We start from the raw sequence: 12,083 nt of genomic DNA, 5'->3' as shown, positions 1-12,083 counted from the left end.
TGTGTCACAGGACACAGCATTTGAAATCATTTCCAGACTACTGTAATTCTTAAAAATAAATTGGGGGGGGGGAATTCCGTGACATGTATCCTATGTATTGCATGTGAGAGTGAATTTAAATTATCGCTGTTATAAATAACACATTATCATTATAAAACCAGCAATGCAAATATAATTACTCTCTTCCAACTAAACACAGCTGGCAACTATGTTACCATAATAATGGTTAACTCTCTCAGGGAGTACAGGAATGAGGCACTAACCACCACAACACTTCTTTTTCTGGAGTTAGTGATTGTTGCCCCATATACAGTACATTATATATGTCCACCCAGAAGTCAACCTCAGGAGCAAGCTATAAAGCATGATAATGATTGTACAAGTCATATTTAGAAACCACTCACCTCTACACACCAGCTAATGTTTCTCTAGCGGTTAGCTGCCTTGACATTTCAAACATACTTCAAAACTCATATAATTACTGACTATATTTTACATACAGTAGTTGTACTGTACAATAAACCAACATCCACAATCAAAAATATTTTAAAAGTACTCACACTCTAACTAGTAACATAAATGATGTCATTAGAGGCTCAGGAGTAAATTGGATCAAGTGAGATAATTCTATAAAAATATAAAGTATCATGATTGCACAGAACCCAATGGGCAAAAACTGGTTGAATCAATGTTGTTTCCACAACATTTCAACAAAAATGTGATGATGTTGAATCAACGTGCAAAAATGATTGGATTTGCTAAAAGTCATACATTTTTTTCCCACCAAATGTTTTACTTAAATCCAATGGCATGGTCAATTTTTGTTGTTGTTGATTTCACGTTGAATTCACGTTAGTTGACAACTCAACCAAATGTAAATCAAAACTAGACGTTTAACTGATGTCTGTGCCCAGTGGGAACACTGTTCACTGTACTGTACTGCACTGTACTACAGTGTGTCAAATTTAGGAGGGTTATACTATAACAACATTCATTTGATGGAGCTGATTTCTACTCACAGCAACCACAGACATCGGACAAGCATTAACAAGTACTGGAAGACATTCATCAAATACATGATAAACACATAATATTCTCCAACTTTTTTGATTGATTATTATTTTATTTAGTATCAGGTATACTATTAGCAGTCGCTACAGTTCAAATGGAAGGAAACTAATCTTATTTCACCAAACAGCACCTCTGAGATGGTGATGTATTGATCCTTGTGCGGGTCTGTGACGGTGGGGTCTTTTCATGTTGTATAACACTCCTGCAGCAGTGAACAGTTGGCGTCTTTGCCAGTGGACTCCTCTGCAACACTGCCCTGTGAATTTTGACAGTGTTCTGATGCATGCCTCTTCTCTCTGGAGAGTGGTGCGGAACTCAATGAGGCCATCAGCAGCTCTCTATCAGCCCTGGTCCTCTTCCTGGAAAAGTTCCTCTCAGTCCAGCCCCCCGGTCACTCAGCAGAATGGTGGTGATAGTGGGGGTTGTGTGTTATAATGGGTCACCACTACAGTACAGTGTATACAATGTATTAACCATAGCTTTGCACTAGCAATGGAAGCTAGTATGTAATATCTATTTCTAAAGAATGGATAAAAGTTTATGGATAAAGGTCAATATGTCTGTCCTGCTGGATTCCCTTGTTTCTATTCCATATTGAAGTAAGTCTGACCCACTTACAGCTTTAATATTTAACCATCTCTTATGTTGACTGACTATATACGTAGTCTAACAAGAGCTTTTGACAAAATTAGAGAATACAGTACATTATCTTAGATATGATCTTGCCCCTTTAAAAAAAGCTACAGCATTAGTTAAAATGCGTTGTCCGAAGCAAACTCCTTTCAGACGAAACTATTGAGTAAAATATACTGAACTTGAATCTCAACCCTTACATAAAGCATCCCACAGAGGGTATGTGTGTGTACGGGTGACTGACAGAGACCTTTCAGCTGGGGTTGACCACATCTGTGGCAGGCGTGGGGGAAATGCATCCAGGGAAGTGAGATCGAGATCAACACACACAAAGTCACTCTTTGTCTGCTCTACCTAGCGCACAGCCAGTGGGCCCGAGTAGTTTAACATAAGGGCTTGCTCAGCTTTCATTCTTTACTGCTCCTGCCTGGAAAGGATATGGGCTTTCTACAAATTCTGTTTTTGAAATGTTAAATATGAGTGCCTGAGTTCTGTGTATAGATGAACATGTGTAATAGCTGTATAATGTATATAAAAAATATTATGAATGTTTCAACCAGATATTTGGGTTTGGGGGGGGGGGCTGTAGAAATATGAAAAGCTACTACTGAATACACCAGGACTTAGCACTTTATCACACAGTAACGCCCTGTTAACCTGACAAACACATGTTAGATCTAGGACAGTAAGACAGTACTCTCTCTGCCATCCAGACAGGGTACCAGTAGTTTCCAGTACATTAATGGTGACTTTCTAACAATGTGAGGTAGTGCTTTATAAACTACATACCATACAGCTACTGTATTATGAACAGTAGCAATCAATGGAGAACTGATAAGGTTTTCATGAAACATATAATAATTGCTATACTGTATGTTCAGCTAAAAGACATGCTATGAAAATCCCAACTGTCCTTCCAGAATTGACCATTGATAACAATGATTTCTTCACAAATGTAAATAAATAATGCATATTTTGGGTGTCTCACCATGTGGTTCGTGCTATGAAATTCTCTGACGCACTCCTGGCCAGCCAGGCTTGAACTGTGAAAATCTATGAATAAGGGCTATACAATTTTGTATCATGGAATATAACATCAACATCAGTCACCAAAATGTATAAAATACTTACAAATTTTTTAAAAACAATGCAAGATTTGAAATATCATAGAATTAAAACCATTACCATGCATGCACATTACATATTTTTCTGTTCTGATACAAATATCTATGAGAGATTGCAATTTGTTAGACATTCAACTTATTTACAACATGTTATATACATCCAATATACAGTCTTAAAAGATCTACATTTGAACAGTGTATCTTTGTATATGTTGTGATCAAAGTGAATTGAACAGCCTTGAGAAGCTGAGGTGCAGCTTAGCAAGAGAAGGAAACCAAGCAGTGTAATTACTGGCCGTGAAATGACAAGTGCTCATTTTCATTGCCAGTGTCCTTGCAATGTGGATTCAAATGACTGCAAATACTCTGAATGCTTTGCCACCTGAGGGATTCTGTAGGCTGGGAGGAAGAATGGACACTTGTGTAAGTTTGCATTCAGCTTAGAACAGTTCACATAGTCAAGCCAAGGTACAGTATATGACACTGATACTAGCCTATAATGTATATTTTATTTGAGCTTTATTTAACTAGGCAAGTCAGTTAAGAACAAATTCTTATTTTCAATGACAGCCTAGGAACGGTGGGTTAACTGCCTTGTTCAGAGGCAGAACAACAGATTTTTACCTTGTGATCTCAGGGATTTGATCTTACAACCTTTCAGTTACTAGTCCAACACTCTAACCACTAGGCTACCTGCCGCCTCAAATCTGACAAGGCAAAGAGTTTTTCTGACCACATGAGCCGACCAAGAAAAAATCCTGGTCCCTAGCCATTACGCATCCAAAAGCATTTGCAACAGAGTCAAAACCCCACAATTGGCACGCGTTTCCCTTATTCATGTCTCTTACCTTTCTGAAGAGATTCCGTTCTGATAGCTACCGCTGTACTGTCTCCTCTTGTCCACGGGCTGCACATCCAGGTAGCCTCCTGAGTCATTCTGAATGACACCAGCATGGATGGCTGCTCGACATATACTGGATTTCTAGAAAAGAATAAGGTAGGTTATTGTAAAACACATGCCGGTTCTATGAGAGAAATAAAATATTTGGAGGCCATTGACATACATACATACATACATACATACATACATACATACATACATACATACATACATACATACATACATACATACATACATACATACATACATACATACATACATACATACATACAGACAGACAGACAGACAGACAGACAGACAGACAGACAGACAGACAGACAGACAGACAGACAGACAGACAGACAGACAGACAGACAGACAGACAGACAGACAGACAGACAGACAGACAGACAGACAGACAGACAGACAGACAGACAGACAGACAGACAGACAGACAGACAGACAGACAGACAGACAGACAGACAGACAGACAGACAGACAGACAGACATATACAAGGACTTACATCTGAATACCATTGTGTTCCAATGACTCTGGCACGGGTCTCATGCAGACAATTGCGGGGGCAATACATCCTGGTGGGGGAAAAATATCTATTAAACACGGTATCAACTTTACAGTAGAAGGTCAAGTTGGGTTTATTAGAAAGTGACCTCTTTCTTTACCTTGGACAGTGCCGTGCAGGTTTTTTGTAGGGACAAAACCGTGCAACGGTGGTCTCACATGTGACTGCTTTTACTGAGAAGCAAAGATGCCACAATGTCATTCAAACAATACATGCATTACTGAGACATAAAGGTGCACAACATGATAGTAGATCAGACATACCTGGTACAGTAAATACGTTGAAGGCATTTGCACTCCTGTTCATCCTGTAAATTTGAATCATTTGGTGTGAAAACGTGTCACTTGTTGGTTTGGCTTTATGACAAACATAGTGGAATGAGTAAAACACACATAGTGGAATGAATAAAACACACATAGTGGAATGAGTTAAACAAACATAGTGGAAAGAGTAAAAACAAACATAGTGGAATGAGTTAAACAAATATAATGGAATGAGTAAAACACACATAGTGGAATGAGTAAAACACACATAGTGGAATGAGTTAAACAAACATAGTGGAAAGAGTAAAACAAACATAGTGGAATGAGTTAAACAAATATAGTGGAAAGAGTAAAACAAACATAGTGGAAAGAGTAAAACAAACATAGTGGAATGAGTTAAACAAATATAATGGAATGAGTAAAACAAATATAATGGAATGAGTAAAACAAACATAGTGGAAAGAGTAAAACACATATAATGGAATGAGTAAAACAAACATAGTGGAATGAGTAAAACACACATAGTGTAATGAGTAAAACAAACATAGTGGAATGAGTAAAACACACATAGTGGAATGAGTAAAACACACATAGTGTAATGAGTAAAATTTTAACTCACGCAACAGACTGAACACCATTTTTGTAGGACTTTGTGAAATGTGATTTTCTTCCTTGTCTTGTAACGTCCAGCCAGCCTCCACCATCGTCTATGATTCCAGCGTGCAAACCAGCTCCACAAACACTTGATTGCTGAAAAATTAAAATATGTTTCACTACTCTTTATACCAGGGTTCCCGAACTGGCGGCCCGTGGGCCAAATCATTTTATTTGGCCCCCCAAGTTTAATGAGCATATTCATTTTTTTTGTGTGAATTTTCATTGTTGGACATAAAACACTGTAAAAACACCAGGAAATCAGCTCCAAGTGATTTTATTTGAGGAAATATGTTCCCAACTTTTCCCACAAATAAATAGAGACACATATGTGATCGTATCCCAATGTAATCACTATGTTTTTGTCAGGTACTATATCGGTTTGCGCTTCTTCTTATTGTGGTCAATTTGCAGTGTACAAATTATTTATAATTATGTTCCGGCCCCCTGACCATCCTCGGCCTGCAGTTGAATTTAGTTGGGGACCCCTGCTTTATGTATTACGACAGTATACTATGGCCATCCCCAGCTGTTCAACTCCCGCTCTGAGGGGTGTTATCTAATACTGTTCAAGAATTAGAATATGTGAGCAAAATGACAAAAGTTGTTTTTTTTCATAATTTTATATCCTACGACTTGTGCACTGAGAATAGACTAAACAAATTGACATATACAACGTTGTGTTTTCTTTTCATACCATATCATAATACCCAGTCCCTATGACTTTTCCTGGGCTAGACAAGCATCCAGGAAGACACTCATACCTGCAAGGAGAAACAATAGTTATAACTCAGCTTTGACCGATTCATAGGAATGAGTAAGATCTGGTAAGTGACAGCATCGACTTTAGGAACAACTTAGGCCTACCTACAGTACTACTAGTGTTTCTTATTTTCAATGACAGCCTAGGAACAGTGGGTTAACTGCCTGTTCAGGGGCAGAACGACAGATTTCTACCTTGTCAGCTCAGGGGTTTGAACTTGCAACAACCTTCCAGTTACGAGTCCAACACTCTAACCACTAGGCTTCCCTGCCGCCCCAAACATAATGGAATAAGTAAAACGAACAGGCCTACCTACAGTATTATTAGTGTTTCTTTACAACTAAGGCCTACCTACAGTATTATTAGTGTTTCCTTACAACTAAGGCCTACCTACAGTATTACTAGTGTTTCCTTTACAACGTAGGCCTACCTACAGTATTATTAGTGTTTCCTTTACAATGTAGGCCTACCTACAGTATGACTAGTGCTTCCTTTACAACTAAGGCCTACCTACAGTATTATTAGTGTTTCCTTTACAACGCAGGCCTACCTACAATATCACTAGTGTTTCCTTTACAACGTAGGCCTACCTACAGTATGACTAGTGTTTCCTTTACAACGCAGGCCTACCTACAGTATCACTAGTGTTTCCTTTACAACGCAGGCCTACCTACAGTATCACTAGTGTTTCCTTTACAACGCAGGCCTACCTACAGTATTACTAGTGTTTCCTTTACAACGCAGGCCTACCTACAGTATTACTAGTGTTTCCTTTACACCTGCATTGTTTGCTGTTTGGGGTTTTAGGCTGGGTTTCTGTACAGCACTTTGAGATATCAGCTGATGTACGAAGGGCTATATAAATAAATTTGATTTGATGATTTGATTTGATTTGAACTAAGGCCTACCTACGGTATTACTAGTGTTTCCTTTACAACTTAGGCCTACCTATTACAAGTGGTTCCTTTACAACGATCACGCAGCTTGGTCTCACAGTCCATCTGTTGACCTTTAAAAACAAGAAAACCAATCTCACTTAGATCTTCTGGCAGTCATTCCAAATATAAACTTATCTGTCTGTTGACAGACATGTCCTACTGTACAATGACATTGTATATGAAATACAGTGCAACCAAATGAGAGATAAATTCTTACACATTTGCACTGTGCTGACCACCTCATTCCTTTCCACGTTGTCATTGGATGATGGTGTTGGGGGCAGTGGTCTCGCCCGAGGCTCTTGGGCCCTCGGTTCTGGCTGCGTCTCCGGCTCGATGTAATTTGTCTCTTCTAGTTCAGGGGCAGGACGTCTCTGTACTCCGTTCTCTGAAGAAGAACAAGAGCCACATCACATGTTATATGCCCTGCAAAACAAAAATGTGAAAAGCAACCAAATCAAATCAAATCAATTTGATTTGCACCAAAAAAGCAGCCTACCTTTGTAGCAGAGATTGTCCCTACAGCCTCCACCGTAGCTGGGCGGACAGGCAGAGCACGGGGTGCCATGTTTGTATGGGGCATGCCCCCACCAGTTTCCCCTGCACACAAATTACATCATAAAACACACTGAACCTTTTGACTCAATCCCTCCCAGTTCCAATACACTACATAATATACAGCAATTTGAACTTAATAAAACATTTTTGTGGGGGGACAAACATAAGAATATATTTTTTTCAACTGGAAAACTTACGGCGGTGAGTAGTTGCAAACCAAGTACACAGCTTTAGTCCAAATCATGCCCCACACATTCATATTGTAGCACACATTGATAGCGCATCCAATATGGCTGCTTGTCGCCCAAACCATCTGCAAAGACAGACAAAGTAGCTCCCTTCAGATAATGGTCCTCTCAGACTTCTCTGTCCTTAAATAAAGTCTTATGATTTTGTCATAGGAAACTCTTACCTGTGTATAGTGAGTGCAGACGGGACCAGAGCATCTGAAAGGGCAGTGTGGGTTACATTCATGTGGATAGGGATAACTGTAATCTCTCACTTCATCATACCAGGCTTGGACGTGAAATGTTGGTGGTCGGTCTCTGAGGAAAGTGGAAACAAAACAATTGAGCTAACAGGACACAACCCATGGCAATGTGTCAGTACTCTGTACTCCACTGTTTAATCACGCATTTGTTGCCTCATGAGTTTATATGACCACACAACTGTCATTCATCCTGTTGAAGCCACCTAAAACAGTATCTAGGAGTAATCATGTTAGGAAATGGATATACAGTACTACTCTATAATGACATAATGCATATAATCAAACTGGTCATCTCTTCTGTTATTATACAGACCTTCCCCAGTGGGCACCCAGGTTCTGTCCAATCTGGGTTAGCATGTGTTGTGGTCCATGCTCCCACAGGCAGGTGTGTGCCCAGTGTTCAGCACTCCTCTCCAGCTCCATATCCCAAACCTTTCAAATGTGAAACTCAGAGTTACTCTGATAAGCTAAACACATATCTGCAGGCTCACCAGATTGGTGCTAGAGCTACTGAGACTAAAACTTAAAAATGCTTGTATTAGTGTTACTTAGACTCTAGAAATACAGCATTCTTGATAAACAAACATTGGAAATGCAAATCTTATCATTCTTCCCAGAAAGTATTGGGGAACCTGATGGCATTTTTAGTACTACTGGCCTCTTTGCAACAACTCTGCACTACAGTGAACCAATCTGCACATGATACAGATCTTGTATTGGGTCAATTGACACTATAAACTATTTGTGCGCCACTTGTTTCTGACAAAGAGCAAAGTAGATATGATGTGAGGAATTCTAATGTTTCTGCCAAGCTGTAGTAAAATTGTCCCTTAGAAGAATAGGTGTAGTGTGCTGCTGTTCTGCTGTTTAACCGCACTAACACCCATCAAGGTTAATTGAAAAAGGTGCCAGTCGGCTTCCCTGTACAGTCCTAATGTCTTCCATGTGTAGTACATTACATTAGTGATATATGCATTGTGCACTGCTTAGGGTTAGTGCAGTGGGCTTGAAGGAAATGGACATACTTTAAGCCTGGATACTAATCTCTGTTTATACATGGAAATCGTCCAAATTGTCCAAATAGTGTTGGATATTTACATTAAGACATCAAAATGATGTCCTCTAAATGGCAAATCCTTTGTGTTCTTCTCAACATTTACAGTTAACCCCTCCATCTGGGAACAGTACTTTACATTGCTTCCAGGAATCCTTTGTAGAAACCTATATTTGATCAACCATACTTCAAAGGATGATGCTCAACTGTTAAAAGTTTGAGTCAACACAGACCCAGCTCTGTTGCCAAAGGCAATTAAATAAAGACTAATATTTGAAAATGTGAGTTTAAATGGTTGAGGCAGAGTGCACAATAACAGTGGAAGAGAGAGCTGGTCGGTAGCCAAGGCAGGGGCCAGAGCTCGAGGTTTGACAGGGGCAGTAACATACTGGCTTTATTGCTTGGCTGTTGGTCAGGCTTGTTTTTAGGTTTTGAAAAAGTACTCAATTTTCATATTTGAGTAAAAGTAAAGATACCTTGATAGAAAATGGCTCAGGTAAAAGTGAAAGTCACCCAGTAAAATACTACTTGAGTAAAAATATTTGTTTTTACATAAATATAGTTGTGTAAAATTCACTCAATTGTCATACTTAAAAGTAAAAAGTAAATGCTAGATGTCAAATTCCTTATATTAATTAAGCAAACCAAACGGCACAATTTTATCATATTTTTACATTTACGGACAGCCAGGGGCAACACTCCGACTTAGACAAAAATGTACAAATGCAGTATTTGTTAAGTTAATCTGCCCAATCAGAGGCGATTGGGATGACAACCCATTATGGTACGTGTGTTGTGAATTGGACCATACTGATGTCCTGCCTGAGCATTCGAAAGTACTTTTGGGTGTCAGGGAAAATGTATGGGAGTAAAGATCTACGTATTTTCTTTAGGAATGTAGTAATGGAGTAAAAAAATATAAATTCTCAAGTAAAGTACAGATATTTCTAAAAAACTACTTAAGTAGTACGTCAAAGTATTTTGACTTAGTTACTTTACACCACTGGCTCTCAGAGCTTGGTGTGAAACCTCAGCATTGGCCCTAACTTTCCAAATGTGAGCTGCGAAAACCATTCTGGTTGAATGGGTTTGAGAATGTTCCAGATTCTCAAGCCTAGATGTCTTGAGTCTATGAACAAGTATCACACTTTAGCTTAGATGAAGTATGAGTGCATAATACATAACTAACACTTGCTTCAATCTGTAGTACTGTACAATCTCCTTCTTCAGTATGAGCAAGTGTCATATTCCAATTGCCTACAGTCCAGCTTAGGAAAACCTAAACATAACATAAATATAGCAGACACAGATAGTCCTGGTTTAGCTTTCTTACCATATACTCCATATTTGAAGCCTGAGGATAAACTTGACCTCTGAGCTTGTTGTGCAAATCGAGGATGAGGTGCATATCACCGTCAGTGATGGCTCTCTTCCCTCTCTGTTTGGACACCCACCACTCATCATCTTTGTTCATATACTTCTCCAGTATAGCCTCCAGGTGGGTAGAGTTAGGGATCACCATAGAAAGTACTGTTTGGGCAAAGAATAGCAACCCAAACCCTCTCAGCCAGTCCTGAGGTACACCCTTCATGATGATGATCAGCCTCTCCAGCCTCTGTGATTCACTCCAATACAAAATCTGTATTCTGTTGGCTAAATTTTTTTTTAAATGAAATAGAATATGATGGTTGGTCAAGCATTCAGAGATCTTTATTACATTTAATATTAATGGTTATTGATTTATGCATTCCCTTGAATGTGAGAACTGATGAATTATCACATCTCTGGCACAAGGATATCATACATTAGAATTAGAACGATAATACTGTACATGGCTTTGGTGTATTTTAAGCTCTTGACAGTAGGTCAATTGCACTGTTCACACAAAAAATACGTTTTTGCCAAGCACATGCAATATTTCATGAGCATGCGTATTGCGTGCGAAATTCTCTCACAGCCTAGGCAAGGCAAGGCAATCACCTCCGATCCTGTTGTAATACAAAGTTATAATTCAAAACAGTATTTTTCGTTATCCCAGTGTCGAATATATATATATATTTTTTTTAATGTACCTTTTACCAAAACGTTTTGTTCAATCTGGTCAACTATCCCCGGGAAACAATGTCCAGCTCCAAAAGTTGTATTGAAGCAGAATGGTGAACATGAAAGCTACTCTTTATACATCCTAAGATTTAGGACATCTATAGGAGCCTAAATATACGTAATAAGTAAGTAAGTTCGGATATCGTACATCCACCAAGGATTCTCGAGCGTACCTGTATAATCATTCAAGTATGAGCGCTCCCTGCGTTTATATGCCAAATTTAGATTTAGCGATGCGTAACGCCGCAGACCCCGCCCTTGGCCTCCTCCTGTGTTCCCAGATTGAACTATTGGAAGACTCTGGGACTGATTCCAGCCATCCCACTCAAGTTACACCAAGGTAAACGTTGGGTAATAAGAGCCCACTCACATGTAAATTGAGTATTTCTTTAGAATAGTATTTCTGTTTATGTTTGTTGGTACGATTTTGAGATGTTCAATTATCATATTTACTGTAATGGGATTTGAGTTGAATGGATGAATGAACTATTACTGTAATGTACACCCCAAACATCACTGTCTATGTTATTACAAGCCTCTCTAGCTTTGTGCCTGCATCCATGACACAAAGAAAAGCTTCTCTCTGAACTTGCTGCCCTCCTAAACTCCCTGTTAAGCAACACAACCCAACTGAGTTTTGCAGCTTAAGGATGGCCAAACCCATCAAAACTGATTAGGCTTTTTCCACTTCAGTGAGCATCAAGCCAAGTTTGAGAAACAGACTCTGTTCCTCAGGTGGGTATCACGGAGATAGCTGGTATCCTATGGGTAGAGGGCATGCTGTGCTCCCTGTTTTATGAATGCCTTCCTGGGCATCAGACTCTCAGCACCTTAGGTCATGCTGACTTCAATCCTGCCTTCCTAGTAAGATGTCTAGAGGAATCAACCCACATGACCAAGAAAAGTCCACTCAGGTGGAAATGAAGTCAGTGCCCAGCTAAGACCTGTAGAAGGTTGCTGTACAGTAC

General features: G+C 39.3%; 1 protein-coding gene across 1 annotated transcript; it reads right to left on the bottom strand.

Moving 5' to 3' along the window:
* Positions 1 to 1,114: 1,114 nt before the first annotated feature.
* On the bottom strand, positions 1,115 to 11,287 carry LOC124009769 (cysteine-rich secretory protein LCCL domain-containing 1-like). Its single transcript, XM_046321920.1, has 15 exons — positions 11,085 to 11,287; positions 10,346 to 10,665; positions 8,272 to 8,390; positions 7,881 to 8,013; positions 7,666 to 7,781; positions 7,410 to 7,510; positions 7,128 to 7,298; positions 6,921 to 6,981; positions 5,907 to 5,973; positions 5,175 to 5,305; positions 4,556 to 4,599; positions 4,393 to 4,465; positions 4,233 to 4,302; positions 3,677 to 3,810; positions 1,115 to 3,227 (listed from the first exon to the last, which is right to left on the bottom strand). Exons 2-15 carry the CDS (start codon positions 10,601 to 10,603, stop codon positions 3,176 to 3,178), a joined length of 1,530 nt encoding a protein of 509 aa, XP_046177876.1. The 5' UTR covers positions 10,604 to 10,665; positions 11,085 to 11,287; the 3' UTR covers positions 1,115 to 3,175.
* Between the last annotated feature and the right edge of the window lie 796 nt (positions 11,288 to 12,083).

This window comes from Oncorhynchus gorbuscha, linkage group LG22 (assembly GCF_021184085.1).
Source record: "Oncorhynchus gorbuscha isolate QuinsamMale2020 ecotype Even-year linkage group LG22, OgorEven_v1.0, whole genome shotgun sequence".
Classification (NCBI taxonomy): domain Eukaryota; kingdom Metazoa; phylum Chordata; class Actinopteri; order Salmoniformes; family Salmonidae; genus Oncorhynchus; species Oncorhynchus gorbuscha.
This window is presented reverse-complemented; position numbering and strand designations above follow the sequence as displayed.

What these genes read in the sequence shown, in the direction of transcription:
- LOC124009769 (XM_046321920.1), bottom strand. Translation starts at nt 10,603, where the DNA reads ATGAAGGGTGTACCTCAGGACTGGCTGAGAGGGTTTGGGTTGCTATTC. An exon ending in TCTGCACTCACTATACACAG is followed by an intron (nt 7,782 to 7,880) that starts GTAAGAGTTTCC and finishes CTGTCTTTGCAG; the next exon opens with ATGGTTTGGGCGACAAGCAG. An exon ending in GTTTGCAACTACTCACCGCC is followed by an intron (nt 7,511 to 7,665) that starts GTAAGTTTTCCA and finishes ATTTGTGTGCAG; the next exon opens with GGGAAACTGGTGGGGGCATG.